This window comes from Phyllostomus discolor, chromosome 14 (assembly GCF_004126475.2).
Source record: "Phyllostomus discolor isolate MPI-MPIP mPhyDis1 chromosome 14, mPhyDis1.pri.v3, whole genome shotgun sequence".
Classification (NCBI taxonomy): domain Eukaryota; kingdom Metazoa; phylum Chordata; class Mammalia; order Chiroptera; family Phyllostomidae; genus Phyllostomus; species Phyllostomus discolor.
Genome location: NC_040916.2, coordinates 28,547,142 through 28,564,952, shown reverse-complemented (window position 1 = coordinate 28,564,952; position 17,811 = coordinate 28,547,142). Strand labels below are relative to the sequence as shown.

The 17,811-nt window shown below is 48.4% G+C and overlaps 4 protein-coding genes and 7 non-coding genes across 11 annotated transcripts in view; 4 read left to right on the top strand and 7 right to left on the bottom strand.

Moving 5' to 3' along the window:
- LOC114489377 (histone H4) overlaps positions 1–4,442 on the top strand; it is a 36,678-nt gene extending 32,236 nt beyond the window's left edge. Inside the window, exon 4 of the mRNA XM_036015686.1 lies at positions 4,431–4,442. The gene's annotated coding sequence lies outside the window, so the exon portion shown is untranslated. The remainder of the gene's footprint in view (positions 1–4,430) is intronic.
- Positions 458–1,066, bottom strand: LOC114489450 (histone H2A type 1-like). Its single transcript, XM_028503427.2, is given in 2 exon segments — positions 458–924; positions 926–1,066. Coding segments are annotated over 2 exon segments (393 nt in total). The 5' UTR covers positions 1,052–1,066; the 3' UTR covers positions 458–657.
- Positions 1,338–1,802, top strand: LOC114489411 (histone H2B type 1-C/E/F/G/I). The gene has a single exon (XM_028503369.2). It carries the CDS (start codon positions 1,365–1,367, stop codon positions 1,743–1,745), a length of 381 nt encoding a protein of 126 aa, XP_028359170.1. The 5' UTR covers positions 1,338–1,364; the 3' UTR covers positions 1,746–1,802.
- A 3,211-nt stretch (positions 4,443–7,653) lies between the features above and the next one.
- Positions 7,654–8,091, bottom strand: LOC118498209 (histone H4). The gene has a single exon (XM_036015684.1). It carries the CDS (start codon positions 8,056–8,058, stop codon positions 7,747–7,749), a length of 312 nt encoding a protein of 103 aa, XP_035871577.1. The 5' UTR covers positions 8,059–8,091; the 3' UTR covers positions 7,654–7,746.
- Positions 8,092–9,144: 1,053 nt separating this feature from the next.
- On the top strand, positions 9,145–9,216 carry TRNAM-CAU. Its single transcript has one exon. It is a non-coding gene; the product is annotated as a tRNA-Met (tRNA).
- A 1,051-nt stretch (positions 9,217–10,267) lies between these two features.
- On the top strand, positions 10,268–10,340 carry TRNAR-UCG. The gene has a single exon. It is a non-coding gene; the product is annotated as a tRNA-Arg (tRNA).
- A 2,634-nt stretch (positions 10,341–12,974) lies between these two features.
- TRNAS-GCU lies at positions 12,975–13,056 on the bottom strand. Its single transcript has one exon. It is a non-coding gene; the product is annotated as a tRNA-Ser (tRNA).
- A 2,740-nt stretch (positions 13,057–15,796) lies between these two features.
- On the bottom strand, positions 15,797–15,868 carry TRNAQ-UUG. Its single transcript has one exon. It is a non-coding gene; the product is annotated as a tRNA-Gln (tRNA).
- A 514-nt stretch (positions 15,869–16,382) lies between these two features.
- TRNAS-UGA lies at positions 16,383–16,464 on the bottom strand. Its single transcript has one exon. It is a non-coding gene; the product is annotated as a tRNA-Ser (tRNA).
- Positions 16,465–16,863: 399 nt separating this feature from the next.
- On the bottom strand, positions 16,864–16,935 carry TRNAM-CAU. The gene has a single exon. It is a non-coding gene; the product is annotated as a tRNA-Met (tRNA).
- Positions 16,936–17,345: 410 nt separating this feature from the next.
- On the bottom strand, positions 17,346–17,416 carry TRNAG-GCC. The gene has a single exon. It is a non-coding gene; the product is annotated as a tRNA-Gly (tRNA).
- Between the last annotated feature and the right edge of the window lie 395 nt (positions 17,417–17,811).

Genomic DNA, 17,811 nt, shown 5'->3' with positions numbered 1-17,811 from the left:
ACAGCAGGTTCACTTCGGTGAACAGGGGCCGTGTCCTTTGGACGTGTGCACACACCGCGCACACGTTGGCTGCACAAGTTGAACAGGCTGAGGCACGGTCTCCACTCCTACCTCCCCGCCCCGGACACCGCTCAGGCTCAGAACTCCCGTCCCGGCCCAGAGCTGCAGCTGCCTTCAGTGAGGGAGGGGCCAGAAAACTACCGTCAGAATTCTGTCTAGTGTCTTGGTGTGTCCAGTGTGAGCAGCGGCTTAAAAAGCTTACTGACCTCTTTGTGGCAATGTATACAACTTTAGCAGAATTCAAGCAAAGAGCACATGTAGATTTAAGCATTTCAGCTTTTTAGAAAAAGTGGGTGGTTTTGATTTTCCTAACGGGGACCCAGCGCTAAGCGCTTCACTTTTAACCCTGAGGGCCCGCTGCACTGAACCCGTTCCTTGCGCGATACAAAGTATCTGTGTGTCCGTTTTCCTGGGCTGACTGGCAACTTCATGGTGTAAATCTCCACTGGATACTTTCCTATTTCCCCGTGTTTTCATACTGCCATCTACTTGTAGACTGAGAAAGTACTGTAACGGTTATGCAAGCCCTTTCAGTGCCAAGATGGGTGGCTCTGAAAAGAGCCTTTGGTTTCAAGTGGTTGGAGTTGCTACAGGCTTTTACTTGCCCTTGGCCTTGTGGTGGCTCTCGGTCTTCTTGGGCAGCAGCACGGCCTGGATGTTGGGCAGCACGCCGCCCTGCGCGATGGTCACCTTGCCCAGCAGCTTGTTGAGCTCCTCGTCGTTGCGGATGGCCAGCTGCAGGTGGCGCGGGATGATGCGCGTCTTCTTGTTGTCGCGCGCCGCGTTGCCCGCCAGCTCCAGGATCTCGGCCGTCAGGTACTCCAGCACGGCCGCCAGGTACACGGGCGCGCCGGCGCCGACCCGCTTCGGCGTAGTTGCCCTTGCGCAGCAGGCGGTGCACGCGGCCCACGGGGAACTGCAGCCCGGCCCGCGACGAGCGCGTCTTGGCCTTGGCGCGCGCCTTGCCGCCCTGCTTACCGCGTCCAGACATGGATAAGCTTGTAAGAGTACTAGGAAGTACTGAGGATATAAGGCGGCCCTTCTTATAAACCTTTTTGGGCGGGAAAAAGACACGTCATTGGTTAAGAGTACAGTGTCATCTTAACTGGAAAACAGTGCAAACTTAGTATTCTTGCATCCTGATTGGGCAAAGCTAACTTCTTTTGACGTTGCTCTGAATACCCACCAATCAGACACAGGCCTTTACTTTGTCACCTTATTTGCATGTCAGGTTCTATATAAAAAAGGACACACCGTGCTCTGCCGTTACTTTGTCTCTTGCCGGTTTCGCTTTTTCTGCGACCATGCCTGAGCCAGCCAAGTCCGCCCCCGCCCCGAAGAAGGGCTCCAAGAAGGCGGTGACCAAGGCGCAGAAGAAGGACGGCAAGAAGCGCAAGCGCAGCCGCAAGGAGAGCTACTCGGTGTACGTGTACAAGGTGCTGAAGCAGGTGCACCCCGACACCGGCATCTCGTCCAAGGCCATGGGCATCATGAACTCGTTCGTGAACGACATCTTCGAGCGCATCGCGGGCGAGGCGTCGCGCCTGGCGCACTACAACAAGCGCTCGACCATCACGTCGCGGGAGATCCAGACGGCCGTGCGCCTGCTGCTGCCCGGGGAGCTGGCCAAGCACGCCGTGTCCGAGGGCACCAAGGCCGTCACCAAGTACACCAGCTCCAAGTAGACGCGCCGGGAAGCCGCTTGCCTCCCAACCCCAAAGGCTCTTTTCAGAGCCACCCACGTTGTCTCAAAAGACCTGTAATTCTTTACACTTGATAAAGTGTCCAGCGTTGTAAGAACTAGTTAAAATTTTCTACCACTTTCTATGTCCTGGGTATAGTGAGTACAGATTGTACGCAGCTGGGCTGTTCGCTGAGCTATGGCTCTAACTCGCATGGGGAAGTCTAGGCCTGGTTCGCTGTCTCAGTCTTGCCCTGCTCGGAGGCTCTGCAAATGGCCTGTTTTCAGTTCGAGTTTCTCATGGTAGCCCCTAATGTCCCCGCGGGTCTCCTCACCGAAAGTGTTCTTGGAGTGTTTCGGTGCCTGCACCCTATCCCGAGCCAGGCAGGGAGTTGTCCCACGTCCCGTAGCGTTTTTTCATCCAGCCGCTTTCTGAGGGTAGAAGGAACAGCGGAATGTCCTGACAGTGGAGAGCAGGAGTCCCCTGTTACGCAAATTCCCCGAGGACCTGGAATTCCAGGTCCGTGAGTGACTGAACTGTGCCTCCCAGGGGAGCTGCAGGCCCCCGTAAGGGCTCCCAGAGCTCACCTCCCTCCTCCCGCCCTGCAGGGACCGTGTGCACAGGTAGCTTTTTCTCTTTCAGTATTATTATTATTATTATTTTATTATTTCCTGGGCTGGGGTATGAAGAGAGAAGGTTGCAGGCCTTCGTGTCTGTGTGCTGCTCATCAGCACGGTACTGACCTGACCCTGCAGTTCCTCCCGGGAAAGGCCGAGTGCTAGCCCCCGCCGCATGGACATGAATACTACAGACCTAAGTGCCCGTGCGCCTGGTTCTGAGCACTGTTTCCAGTGTTTATCGGATGTTCTCTCAGGGAAGAGGCCAGTGGCAACCACAGGAATGTGGAAACAGGCTCAAAGGGAACAGAGCATTAGAGTAAAAGAAAAAAGTGGCCGGGAGACACGCGTGCTCTTGGAGACCCGGTGAGGTCCTTGCAGCAGCCCAAGCGTCTTCAAAGTGGGGGTTGGAACACGGGGGTGCCCGGCAGCAAAGCCACCTTCTCTGAGCGCTGGAGTGAAGGGGCAGCAGCGGCAGCCACTGGCCGAGGAACCCAGAGCTGAGAGGCCCCCCCGCACCTGTCCCTCTGCGAATGCCTACGCGGCAGACTCCTGTGAACACTGAGTGACTCGATTTGCAGTGGAGACAGTGAAGAAATTTCCCTGAGGCCCACACGTAATTACAGCCATCTTGCTCTCCAAAGCAACTTTTAAATACATTTTTAAAACAATGTGTTCATTTTTCTTTTCTAAGTGTGGCTTAAGGGGAAACCCCGGGGCATGGTACACTGCTGCCTGCCCGCTTGAATACTGAGTTTGGGACAAGTCTCTGAAACCCTCAGTGAGCATTAGCTTACCTCTAAAATGGGAATGATGATGACCCACTCACTCCCATCTGGCGTTGCTGGGGTGGCCCTTAGAAGACAGGTAAAGAAAGCACTTAGGCCTGGTGTCCTAGCACAGAGAGAGTCCTCCTGAACTGCAGCTGAGGCCTCTGCCCTCGCACTGTTAGTGGCAGTGCCCTGGGTCCTGCCCGCATGTGGTCTCAGCATCTCGAGCCCTTGAACGGGGCAGCAGGCCAAAGAGCCTACGAATGCTTGGCATAAATGTGGCTTCCTCGTCCAGCAGTGCAGGACGAGGGTCTGCCTCGTCCAACCAGGCAGACCCTCTCTCACAGTCCGAGCCCCTCCCCAGGGCCATGTCCTTCCTGGGCTGTGCTGAGGCCACGCTACTGCCCAGCTGATTTTCCAGGGCCCACCTTGCGCGGCGCTAGGACCAGGGCACCTCACGGCACAGTCAGAAGTGTTAGTGCTACACGAAAGGGACCCTGGAAGCTCACACAAGAGCTGCTTAGTGATTTTTTATTCCATTTTTTTTCTCCCCACACCTCCTGCTCCCTGTTCCTCAGCACGCTGCAGCATCTGGGAAGAATGAAGTATCATCTTCAGAAGAGCAGCTACATTTTCAAAGCTCGAAGGCAATCAAGAAATTATTGTCCATAATCCTTCCCAAACTAGGAAAAGCCAGGGCTGCTGGAAAGACCGCGGTAGGGTTCTAACAATTCAGAAGACCGCTAAGAATAAATTTGAAGAAAGAAACACTATTACCACCTTGGGTGGGTGTGGCTCAGTAGCTTGAGCACCAACCTGTGAACCAAACAGCTGCTGATCTGACTCCCAGGTCGGGCCCCTGCCTGGGCTGTGGGCCACGTTCAAGAGGTGACTGGTCACCCAGTGTTTCTCTTTGGAAAAAAAGGAACATTTGTACCAAATAAATTGAATTCAATTTTAATATTAAGAAGGATTTACAACACTGAGCACATTTTTCTCTTTATTTTTACCAGAATAGTGAAAACTTTAATACTGTCCACGAGGAGCAAGTGGAAACCAGTGATTTATACAGAACCCTTCATTCCAAAGTTGAGAAATGTGTTTCTGAATCAGCTCAGCTAAGCAAAGGCGGGGGCAGGGTTAAAGCAGATTTCTTGACTATTTGTTCTAAAATCGTACCTACTTCTCACTTCCACATATTTTAAGCAGTTACATTGTATTCTACATAGTTGACACATTTACTGATATTATTTACAGAATTTATTATAAAGTAACCTACACAATGAACATTTTGAGCTAACATTTTGTATTTGAGCAAAGCATCCTTTAGACATTTTTCAAGGCCACCAACTCAGTACACATGAACCGGGGAGAGAAGATGGACGGTTTGGGGCATCACCAGGTGTGATCGCACTGCCCAACCTGGCTGTGACAGGTGAGCTGTAGCCACATGAGACAACACGGCAACTTCACGTTCCTGAATGCAGCCATTCCCAGAAACCAGATGTGACATAATACTGCCTCAGTGCGTTTAGGAGTAGCTGGGCTGTGATAATTACAAAGTCCCAGGTGACTTACTACAACACAGGTGTCCGTGTCTCTCGTAATGGTTGTTGACTGTGGGTTAGTTACTGCCCTCATTCCACCTGTCCATCTGCTTTATGCTCAGGACCGTGCTGAAGGTACCATGACAGGCCACACATGGTCCTAAGGTCCTACCCAGGGTGGCACCTGTCATTTGCATCCACTTTTTTTTTTTTTTGACCAGAACAAATCAAAAGGGCAAATGGAAATCTCTGGGTTGATCTTTTCTACAATTGTGCAAACACTGTTTCCATAGCAACATAATTAGAGATCCGTGTTGTCGAGATGCATCTTCTCAAATCAGGGGCGGGGGAAGCCAAGGGAAGAGAAAAGCCAGCTCAGACACACGGCTCTTAAGTGGAGTTCCACACATGAGCTTCAGGAGGCCTGACAACTCCCTGCAACTGGTTGCAAAATACGTGAGGCCTGTGGGGGCCTCCGGGGAGAAAGCGGATCTCCACCATCGCTGGATCTCTACAGTGATCTCCCCATGGTTCTACTGTCAACCCCTTGTTTGAGCGGAAGTTCCACTTTCACTGCATACTCCTTGCTGAGCGCATTTCCCCACATCTGGAAACAAGAAATAACCATTATTCTGCTTATTCTGAGAATCACAGGAGAAAGGAGGAATTGCAGAAGAAACCACTTGAAAACTGTAAGTTTTGAGCCCACATACCATAAATACAGAGAAACCCTCGTTTACATTTTTATCTGAGGGCTCAGTTCTTGAACGGCCCCTTCGTTGTTTTGTTCACTGTTATTCGCTGCCATAATTCCCGGAGCATATAACTCCCAGTGTCTGGTGCATGCCTCGTGCTAAATTTTGGTTGTTGTTGTTGTTGTTTTTTTTTTTCCAGTTAACATTCTCATATAAGTTTATCTGCTCAAACCAATGTCTTCACTCCAGTAACATCTGATAACTTTCCTATGTAAGCACTACAGTCCATACCTTTAAAACAGATGAGACTTAAAATGACTCCATTGATATTTCCAATCTCAAAATATCACCCTACAGATTACTTGCTGGCCCTAACCCTAACCCTGATTTTATAATCACCCTAAGCCAGCAAACAACCTGTTAGCTTGAGTTTAGATAAGCCAGACATCATGTGTCTCTGATATGGTGCAGCTGCATGTACATAATAGCATCTATAAACTGTTCCTAACATGATTTCAATCAAATCTGTGGAAACTGCTTCTACCTTGAAGGGCACAGAGGTGATAGAAGTCAAATGAAATGACCCCATCAGAAAATCAGACAAATAAGGACATCTTATAGGTCAGATCTGCAGCAAATCCAGGTTAAAAAATAAAAAAGAAGTTGGGGTAGGGGAAGAGGAAAAACCTTAACACTAAGAAACCTGAAACAGAACCAAAGGTGTGATTGGGTCCACCTCTGAGCAAACCATATCACCAAGACATTCGGGTCATAATAAGGACGTTTTAAATGTGAGATGAGTATTAGATATTAAGGTATCTGGCTTTAGTTACATGTGATTATAAAGTTTTATTTTTTCATAGTGTATACTTAATTTGGAAGTGTGTGTAGTATTCTGATACCTGTATGTATACTTTTAAAAATGGTCTGTCTGCTTGCTAAGTAATTGTTACATTCGGGTGAGATATAGGTATTGTTATTCATTGAGTAACATTCTCCTACGTGCTTGAAGTCTTCATATAGAAGTCAGAACTCTACTAGTCTCTAGGCTGAACAATACTTGCCAGCTAGCCCTCGTGGGCATTCTAATTCTCTCCCAGTGCCTTTTGTACACCAGGGAACAGCTGTTCACACGCCAGCCAGCGGGCTTGTGCCTGGGAACCCCATGTCTGCTCATGGACTCGCCTTTGTCCCGGCCTCTCCCCACCCGCTGGAGGACACAGGCAGGCAGGGAGAGTCCCCTGCCACTTCTCAGGCAGTGTAAGCCGACTTCTCTCTGGTATCTGGGAGCTGTGTACAAGCTTCTTCCCACTCCAAGTCCTCGAAAACCCAGAGCGAAGGTTCGTGGGAAGCTAGACAACGCCTCAGGCTTCCTCGCTGCCACCTGAAACTTGAAGATATCTAAGCAAGCTTACACTCCCTACATGATGGCCCAACAATAAACTATAAAGGCCTGAGAATCAGACCCGGAGCTTAAAACTAAAGCTGGCTTATGATAGCTTTAACTGCGCATGTAACAAAGCAAAAGAGGCTCGTTTTTACGGAAATGTGTGCGTGGCCGTAAAACGGGCCTCTGGTGGAAAAAAGATTGTGGCTGAAAATGGGCGACTTAGCCCCCGAAGCCGCAGGGGGCGCCCTAGAGCCCGAGCGTGCAGACCGAGTCCCCAGCGGGGATCTGGGAGGAGGGGGGAGGAAAGAGGAGGGAGGCGGAGGGCCTGTAACCTCGGGAGTGAGCTTCTTCACAAATGCAAAATGAGGCCCTCCAGGTGCAGGGGAACTTAGACACCCGCGTTAGAACACGACCCCTTTGTCTAGTCAACCGTAATTTACAAACTGCAAAGCCTCGGGCTTAAGGAACGGCCCGGTTGAGAAGCATCATCTGCTAGGCCCAATGTAGTTGCTTTTAAACCCAAGCCCAGCGTGTTCGGGGACGACGGCACTCAGTCTGATCCCTGCCAGGAAAGGGTCGGGAGGTGAATCCAAAGTGTGCCGACCCTTCCTGATGTCGCCGAGGGCGAATAAGCAGTAGTTTCATTGGGAACTAGTATTTTAGTCGACCTGTGTTTATGTGGGCGGGAAGCTGCACCCTCGCCGAAACACGCCATTTGCAGGTTCAATGAACCCCCACCCCCGAAATCTGGAGTAAAAGGGTCGGCGGCAGAGCTTCCAGGCACCACCAGTCGTTTTATAGACAAAATGTTTATTACAGACAAGGCCTAAGAACTCCAGAAAAAAAAAAACACTCCGGTGAACTCATGCCTGCCTGTCCCTCCCCTCACTGACGTGGGAAATGGGTGCATAGCTCTCTTTAGGAAAGAAGTGGGCGGCCCTGAAAAGGGCCTTTGGTGGAAACAAAATTGTTGGGAACGAGTGGCTCAGCCGCCGAAGCCGTAGAGGGTGCGGCCCTGGCGCTTGAGCGCGTAGACCACGTCCATGGCCGTGACCGTCTTGCGCTTGGCGTGCTCCGTGTAGGTGACGGCGTCCCGGATCACGTTCTCCAGGAACACCTTGAGCACCCCGCGGGTCTCCTCGTAGATGAGGCCGGAGATGCGCTTGACGCCGCCGCGGCGGGCCAGGCGCCGGATGGCGGGCTTGGTGATGCCCTGGATGTTGTCGCGCAGCACCTTGCGGTGGCGCTTGGCGCCGCCTTTGCCGAGCCCCTTCCCGCCTTTGCCGCGACCAGACATGGTTGCGAAGCTCAGGCAAGTGCCGAACAGGTCCTGGGGAAAGAGCAGCCCAGTTATATACGCGGAGTGCGGACCTAATTGAGAACCGGAGGCCCGCAAGGACTTCCGCCGCTGTAGGCCCGCCTCCTCGCGAACCAGCGCCAAATGACGTCACCGCGACTGGAGTTCCTCCTCTCCCCGCTTTCCGCCGCACTTCCGGGGTCCCCGGAGCGGAATTTCCCGAACTTTTAATCGCTTAAAACTCAAGGCACTGACGTTTGTCCCTGTAGAAACGGGGACACCTGCAGAGGGCCGTATGAGTTTATGTGAGCCAAACTGACCCGAGAGGGAGGTAAGATCCGGAGAAAGACAGTTTCGTTTCTTCTTTTCACGCATCCGCTATTAGGGAGAATTACAAAAAGGTGGGAGAAAGCAAGGGGCAGGAGAGCCAACATAACCTGTCCAGTTAGGGGGTTGTGGTCAGCTCACCCACTTATTCCAGAGCCCCTTTTCCCCTCACACATTGGAACTGGTTTTCTTCTGCTGTTTGGAGGCAGTCGCACGTTAGTGGGAACGCGGGTCCCTCGGCCCAAGGTCTCTGCCCCCGGGGCTCTCCTGTTCCCGCAGCAAAGCCTTTCCGACCCAATCCCTCGCTCCGTCCGTCCCTCCCGCCCAGGAGTCTAAAATCTGTCAGACGCCCCTGCACACCAAGCTGGGAAATCTGACCAAAAGGGCGCCGTTCTTCCTGACGGCGAGGCCGCGGTGGAACTCGCCCCCCACGGAAGTCGGGGTCTCTTCCCTGCGTGTTTTCTCTTTCTGCTCGGTGTATTAAAGCCTGTAATTCTCATGATAATATCTAGCCACCCTCACCTCTGCGCCCAGTAACTTATGTGTGTTAATGTTTACTTCTCTGCTGCTAGTTTTGCCTTCTGTTTGATTCTGGTAGCGACATTATTCCAATCAGAATTGGCAAGTTGTGGTAGCGAAGGTATTAAAATAAATAAGCACTACCCCCACCCCCCCCTCCCCCATGAACTATATTTTGAAACGGTTGTGCGTAAGTCCGCGTAGTGTTAAAGGCATAATTATGAAGCTATTGGCTGGAGGAGCAGAGTGGCGCAGCGGAAGCGTGCTGGGCCCATAACCCAGAGGTCGATGGATCGAAACCATCCTCTGCTAGTAGTTTTTTTTTCTTTTTAAACTTCAGTTACAATTCCGCAACTTAATCTCACAATAAAAAAAAAAAAAAGAAAGAAAACAACACCAAAGAAAAGCCTCCGCAAACGAGCCGGTAGGGCCAAAGCTCCCAGGGCCTTGCATTTAAGAAAATTAGGGAAATGTCTTCAGTGTACAGCGCTGACATCTTCGAACGAGGAGCCTGAGATGCACTGACAGGCGTGAAAGCAGCCATCCCAAATCCAGTGTTAAATCTGTATCACATCATCGGGCTAAGCACTCTACGGAACATTATGAATTCTATAAATATGTTGCCCACTGAATGATTGTACTGAAACATCTTTTCGTGTAATGTAAATATTGTTAACAGTCAAGATTTTTGTAACCTTACTCTACTGGGGTGTTGTTGTTGTTAATATATGGAAGCTTCCAATAATCGGATAGAGACGGTGTGAAAAGTGCTCTGATGTCACATTATCACAGAGAAAGCACCACAAGAGCATGGGAAAGGGGAAAAATTGTAACTACCCCTGCTGGGTGGCGAGAGGGACGATCCTGCAGAAGCCGTGTGATAGTAACGCCGCCTTCCGGGTGTGGTTTCCATGACAACTGTCCAGCTAGCTATCTCAGGTACCCCCCTCACCCTTTCAGAATCTGAAAACAGTGAATGTGAGTATTCATAAGGAAGAAACTATGACTTAGTTTATTAAAAACTATCCTTCGGTGCAGACAGTATGCAATACTTTAGCATATTTTAGGTGCCATAAACTCCAGTCTTTCTACTCAAGGAATGGTAGATTTACCAAAAAAAAGAAGGACTTCTTTCCGTGGAGGCCCCATATGCCACAAGACCGAAATGATTGTCAGTTTGAACCCTGTCGCAGTCCCGACTCCGTGGCCCCAAATGATCTCACAGAACCTAGGTTTCCCATCTTTCTAAAGACGAGAAGCGAGGACGCCATCCTCTTTGCATCATCACCTGACTTGTAGGACTCAGGGCAGGCTGAAAGCTCATTGTACTCCCTAAGCAATCTGAGAATGTCTGTTTTCCGCAGACCACGTGGCCTAACGGATAAGGCGTCTGACTTCGGATCAGAAGATTGAGGGTTCGAATCCCTTCGTGGTTAACTTTAACTCCATGCACACCTGTGAAATTTAACTGCCTCACTCCCAATGAGGGTGTGTGGAGTTACCACCCACACAAGTGTTGCCTCCCATATTAACTTTTTTCTATTTTTTCCCCTGGTCCTAGGAGAACTGCTGTCTGGGTGAAGGGAGACTGAAAGGAAATAGGGCCATTCAATAAACTGGGGGCTCCGGAGGTCTCCCCAAATTTGGATTTTGAGTGCCAGAGTTTTATTTTCACAGGCTCAGCTTGTCCGGAGCCACTCGGAAAAGGGAATTCGGATCTGCCAACCGAGGGGGTCTGACCCCCACTGCTGAGTCTCCGCACAGTGGGAAACCTGCTGCCTTTCCAAGGCCACAATCTCTTCCTCACGTTTTGCCTCCAGTCTGAGTCCTTGTTGCTTCTGAAGTTCTGGCTGCTGTGGAGTCCGTGTTACTGTGTTTCACTCTTCCTCTTCTTTTCCATCTTCCTCTCCTCCTTTGGTTGTGTTGCCATCACACGGATGAGAACAGCTTGTATTCCAGCCTAAGTCCATTAAAAGAGCCGAGGGGTTTACAGTGTGTGTGTGCGCGCCAACCGAAAACAAACAAACAAACAAAAACCCAAAAAATGAAAACAGAGAAAATTGCTGTACAAAACATACAAACACACTTGTGCCTAAATAACTGAATTTAATCATTTAGGATGCAGAAAAGGTAATTTCCAACTGTTCATTCATGGTAAGATGGTAAGACATGGTGTTTGATTTCAGATCTAACTTCGGTTCAAATGTGGAGGCCGTGAGTGCTCTTGCTAGAGGTCAAAGCAATGAATAATCAAAACAGGGTAGGGAGGGCCTGCTCCTTTCCCCAGCCTCTAAGAGCTCCCGTCCCACTGGTTTCCTCTAGTCGTCTGCAAAGTCCAGGCTGTACAGAGAAAACAGAGACGGAGCTCTTTTCTGCATAACGTGTTCCTCTTTCCTTCCTCTTTACTATACTTTGGGAAAAAACAGACCCTTTGGGTTTGAAAGAGGTGAGGGGCAGAGGCAAAACTGCCCCAGGTCTGCCTCCTTGCTTTGGGAAATACAAGAGAGGGGAACGTTTAAAATCATCCTTAGTGTGTATTACAAGGAGTGACACATGCCCTGGCCTATTCTGCCTGGACCACCTTTCAGTCTCCCCACCCCACCCCCCACCGCCTGCCACCACACACACACACACACACACACACACACACTGTACCTTTAAGTTCTATGTTATAACTATCTGTTGAATGTGTACAGTGTGCAGGATATAAAAGGGTGGTACACACCCTTAGAACCTTCTTTTCAAAGGAGGTAAAGTGGGGAGGGGGTGGCAGGACCGGTGACTGCTCAGTCATCCACAGCAGCAATAATTACCCCTGATTCTTTGTTGGAGAAAAAGCAAAACACACAAAGTATATCGCCCAATTCCTGAAGATTCCACTTTGGCTTTCAATTTGGGTCATCACCTCCCAAACTTTTATTTCCGAGATTAAATGGTTAAAGTATATAAGCCATCTTTGAACCCATATATACAGACAAGCCATATATTGTTAGGTGGAATTCAAAAACAGATATTGCTTTAAAATCCATGCTTCTTAGGCCTCAATCTTCATGGGGCCTTGAGAGTTCCGCTAGTTTATGACAAGTGTACTTCAGAAGAATTTTCCAGATCTCAAAAGTTACAATCCCAGTTGCAGGATTTGAACATGTTGGAAAGACCACATTGCCTCAAACACTTGATCTAAAAGAAGTTGGTTCCCATGACCCTTTAAAGGAAAGACTGGGTTTGTCTCTACCTCAGTCTCCTCGTCTTTGAAACAGAGACTGATGAGTGAGGGGAAGTTTTCAGAGAGAGAACCTCCACGGCCTCTTCGAATTCTGCTATTCTGCACTGTGTGCCTGGCCCCTTCTGGAGTTTACTCTAAGGTGAAAACGGGTGAGATTTCTGTGGGACTGTGCTAAAATCAAGATATACGTGGCAGAATATAATCAAAGAAGGGAGAAATAAATAGAGGCGGGAGCGTTTGGAAAAGATCTTCGATTTAAATTAGCCGATTTTTAATGAGATCTTCGATTTAAATTAAATTATATTAATTTAAATTAAATTAAACTAAAATACAAAGAAAAGAATAACGCTGTCCTTCGCAGACTCATAGGAAAGGGCTGTCTGACCTGCACTTTGAAACAGATTTTACCAGAAGGAGGCAGACACTGTCCTGGCCGAAGCAACGACATAAGCAAAAGCGCCGCATGTTGGCAGTCTCTGCCCCTGGGGGACAGACAAAGCTGGTTTGATGGAGAAGTTGAGAAGGTAGAAAGTGGTAACGTCTCCAGAAAGAGCCTTGCGCTTGGAAACGTGCCTGAGATTTAAAAAGCAAAGACTGTGAGACAAAAATTGTCGATTCGGGAATCCTAAAACCAGGTGGGGCAGTGAGGGAAGAGAAGGGTGTGGCCACGGTTCTCAGACTCAGTAGAGGCGCTGGCATCATCTGTAGCCACATGCACCGCTGGACCCCCGGGGCGATTCTGACATGTTGCCCGCAGATCGTAATACGCGGTTCACAAAGCACTAAAACAGCCCTGATATGCGGTAAAACCTAGCTAGCGTCCACTACGGAGTGGAGCGCTAAACGACGAGGATGGGATTCGAACCCACGCGTGCAGAGCACAATGGATTAGCAGTCCATCGCCTTAACCACTCGGCCACCTCGTCTGCCACAGTGAAGTTTTGGCTAAATATTCCATTTCTTTAGTCAACAGAGTCCTACTTTGCAATTTTTGTTACTTTTTCTCGAGCTTCCATCAGTGAAAAGGATGCCTTTGCTTAGATGAATGACCCCCGTGCTTTGATAAAGGAAGAAAAATAAAGAAGAGACTACAGTCCGGGGAAGAAAGGGCGAGGGCAAATGTACACCTGAAAAAAAACTGACAAAATACACTTCCAAAGAAAAATGTGCAATCTTAAAGAGCCAAACTCTCAGCCACACAGAGCCGAATGGTGGTTATAAGGGGCTTCTTTGGGGGCTGGGAACTGGGGAGATGTGGTTCAAAGAATACGAAATTTGCTGCTAGAAGATAAATACCTTCTGGAGAGCTAACACAAAGCACACCCATTACAATCAACAATCCTGCATTATACACTGCAAAGTTGCCAAAAGGCCATATCTTACATGTTCTCACTACAAAAAAGGGTGTAATTATGTGATGTGATGGGCATGCTAGCTGATGCTAATGTGGTAATTGCATTGCAACATGTAACTGTATTAGATCAACATGTTGTACAGCTTAAACTTACACAATGATGTATATCAATGATATCTCCTTGTTTTAAAGTCCTTTTTGTAGCATTCGCCTTATGGTGGGTGATGTGGGGAGGGAGAAAGAAAACTGGGCTTTATTCTGGGTTGGACACTTTCAGGAAGGGAGGGCTAATTCTGTGACTGAGTATCTTAATGTTATCTAAACGAAGGTAAGGACATAGTGAAGCTACAGCTGTAAAACCGGTGGCCCTGGTCTTAGCTGAAAGAAGGTGTTTGGTGTTGCGGTTTGCACAGTGACCTTCTACTCCTGTCTGTTCTTAGATGCGATAATGACATGTTTTGTTGTTTGTTTGTTTGTTTGTTTGTTTGTTGTCTCCATCTGCTTTCATTACAACCAGGGAGTGGCTCTGTCTGATGCTCCTGTTCTGCGAGACTGTTTATGTTCGGCGGAAGGGTCCGGGGCCCAGCATTATTTAGCAACCAGAGGAAAGAGCAGGACACTGAATGCTGGTGAGGGGTGTGGGGAGTTCAAGTCTAAGGCAGTGTCTGTACAGACCACACAGACCAGTGTGTAGTCTTGGTCTGGGAAGACTTGAGGACAAGGTCACCAAAGCAGAGACAACTGCACTGGAGATTTGAAGTCCAGGTGTCAGTCATTACACTGTGAGTACCCCGAAGTCGGGTCTGCCCTGAAACACTGATGCGTACTACTGACGGATCTGTTTACCTTCAAAACGATGTAGGCGACCATTAGCTTACGGAGTGTGAACAGAGACCGTGGTGGGCCGGGGTCATGGAGGCTCTCAGATGTTCAAGGCAGCGGTGCGGCTGCACAGCAGGAACTTCCGCGAGGGCTTAGGGTTTAGAAGCTGATGGAACACTTTCCTTTAAGTGGCTCCGTGAAAGGAAGGGCCTGCGCTGGGGAAGGTACAATGTAAGCTCCTCATCACTGGGGCCAGGATGCTAACTTGTCAGGACCTGAGGAACTCTGGGGGGAAAAAAGGCACATCAGCTGTAAGCGGGAGTAGTGTTCGAATGCAAGACAGTTTCTTCACGGCCTGTGGCTTTCTGTCGGATTGTTGTTGCTGTGGAAGTAGTCAGCAGCCAGATGTATACACCTCCAAGGTGAGCTAGTGATTCAGACCCACGGAGGGAAATTGCCAAGATGTCGCTGATGTCCCAAAGAGATTGGGACTCTAATTGCTAGATTCAGAATCCAGAGTACTAACCATGGGGTACTATTTATAGGGAGCTTTCTACTACAAATTTTATGTATATTCTTGCGTCCGGCCGCTACATTTTGAGGGGGCTTCAGAGAAGAAAAGACTTGTGGGAGGGGCCTCCAACAATTGGACCGTGAAGATGCTGGTACGCAAATAACTTGAGGATCTGACTGACTTTGGGGACCCAGGCAAGAGCAGGTGTCAAGAGAAAAAGGAAAATCGAATTCTAAGTGAAATCTGCTTGACCCGAAACTGAAAAAGAGAGAGAGAAGGGGAGTATTGTACAGGAACACAAAGGTGATACATATAGGACACTTTTCAGAAGTGTGAGGAAAGACTAGGGGCTCACACAGCTCCGAACGTGGGGAGGGTATGTGACTAGCCCAGGACGCACCAGCGGAAGGAGAGAGACACGGCCGAAAATGCCACCACAAGGCCAGCAAGTCCCACCTAGACCCGAAGTGTGAATGCTGGATTCAACGTCCAGAGTGCTGACAATTACACCACAGGGCCTATCAAAGGTATGTTGAAACATCTATAAATATTCCTTACAAAGCTTGTCATTTGTACTATTTTGTGAACCATAGCTTTAGTTTAAACCATTAATTAACTTAAACAACCTTCTGTATCACAGGCAGCAGAGGCTCCAAGATAAACACAAACACCTGTGTTTACACTCACTGCAAACTTCTCCAGACCGAGTGTGCGTATTGGAAATTGATGAAAGCCAAACCCAGAACTGAGGTCTGAGATGTGAAACGTGAGTGCTTAGGCATCCGGGAGAAAATCTAATTTACCAGGATCTCAGGGACCTCTGGCCAAACAAGGGCGAAAGGGCAAGGAAGGACAGATGTGGAATCCAGAAGAAGGCATGGTGACGCTGCTGTGCAGGACAGTGGGATGAACAGGAGTCCGTCCAGGTGCGAAGGTGATTTGAAGGAAGAGGAAGACACTAAAAGAGTGACATGACAGGTCCCACCGAGATTTGAACTCGGATCGCTGGATTCAAAGTCCAGAGTGCTGACCATTACACCATGGGGCCAATGACATGAGTTTCTGCAGCACTGTTTTCCCAATGCGTTTGCTGTGTGTCACGTGAGTTCCTCTAGGGCCACTTCTCTCCTAGAGATGCTGTAGATCCTAGAAGGAGATGCAACAGTTCTGTCAGGCAAAAAGCCGAGTAGAGTTCATTTTTGCTTAGAATTTTTCTCCGGTCCATTGATGGTTTGAGTGACAGCACTCCTTACAAAATCAAAACTGTATTTCCAGGCAATTTCGGGAATTAAGAAAAAATGTTTACCTCCAAGTATTTTCACTTCCTTTCTTGTGCTTATTCTCATTTCCCAATGGACCGAATGCAGGTGTAATAAAAGATACTTTTTGTTATATTTACTCTTTTCTGTGTTGCATATACAGTAAAGTAGAACTACCTATTTCCCATCTTATGGAGAGGTACAATAGTAACCGGAAAAACTGTGTTTGGTGTTGTTTTAGTGTGTGTTCGAGTTTCTACAGTTGGTCCAGCGGATAATATACCAAGAGAGAAAACACAACTGCGTAGTCGGCAGGATTCGAACCTGCGCGGGGAAACCCCAATGGATTTCAAGTCCATCGCCTTAACCACTCGGCCACGACTACGAGACTCCAATATGTCCCTGGATAAATTCCCATGACAAATACTACCTTTCCTGTTGCACGTGGCTCTTTCTGTTCGGTAATTGTTCTGGAATGTCTGTCATCGTGATAAAAACAACAAGGTTTGGAATATCGAAATGTCAGTTACGGAAGTTTTTATAAATTATAACGATCTGACGATGACATACACTTTGCAAACTCTAACAGGTGTACCGGTCCCCAGACCTGAGACACTGAATCACGAGAATCGCCAGGTTAGTGAACAACACTTACCGCAGTTAGAGGCTGGAAACAGTACACCTGCAGGACCGGTCCACAGACCCTGTCTGGTAATCAGTGATAATCTTGATTCAATCCCCTTTCCTCAATAAAAGGTGAGTTTGGAATGAAAAGAAGCGCAGATAGCAGAGGATGGTTTCGATCCATCGACCTCTGGGTTATGGGCCCAGCACGCTTCCGCTGCGCCACTCTGCTGCTGCAGGATTACCCTTATTTCAATTACTATTCGACAAATAAATTTTGACATTTTTTTCTTCTAAACGATTGGTTGATATATTCAGTGACTGCTTCTAAAAATGGAAGGAACACATTGATATCCGTACGTGACTACACTCCACTTCCAAATACTACTGGCCTACAGCTCACCTCCAAAAGGGTCGATCCTCAGATCAGAATTTACTCGAGCTCTGATAGAATGACGTTTCAGGTTATTGGAAAACCAAAAGCATGCTAATTCGTGTAATTGATAATGGTGGAATTGCAAAAGGAAGGTTAACTTCGGTATTCCTCAGTTTACCCCTCCCAACATACCAGAAGCATAGCTCCTTTAAAATATTTCTTCTGATGTCTTCGCAGTGGGTGGGGGGAGAAAAAGACACGTATGATGCATTGGCCGGGAATCGAACCCGGGCCTCCCGCGTGGCAGGCGAGAATTCTACCACTGAACCACCAATGCTTGACGGGGAAAACTTCCTTTATATGTCCTTATATATAGGTATAGTTACACTGTCACAAAATTATTAAAACAATGAGAGTGTATGTTCTCTTCCCAAGAATTTCTTTCTGAAATCCCTTATCTACCTAAAAGCAGAGGCTTCCGAAAGAGCTCAGTCGTCATAAATCCCATCCCCTGAAGCAACTCCCGTCTTCCTTTCTGAGGGAGAAGTTGGTGTGGGTAAGGGGGAAAAATGTTCCCCTCTACCTTTCTAAGTTCTTGGTTGGAACCCCTGTAACAAGGACAGATTAACAAGAGAAAAAACAATGGCAGAAGTGTATTAACATGTATATGGCAGGTACACATGGGAGAGACCCAGGGAAACCGGTAACTCTTGAAGAGTAACAGATGAAGAG

What these genes read in the sequence shown, in the direction of transcription:
- LOC118498209 (XM_036015684.1), bottom strand. Translation starts at nt 8,058, where the DNA reads ATGTCTGGTCGCGGCAAAGGCGGGAAGGGGCTCGGCAAAGGCGGCGCC.
- LOC114489411 (XM_028503369.2), top strand. Translation starts at nt 1,365, where the DNA reads ATGCCTGAGCCAGCCAAGTCCGCCCCCGCCCCGAAGAAGGGCTCCAAG.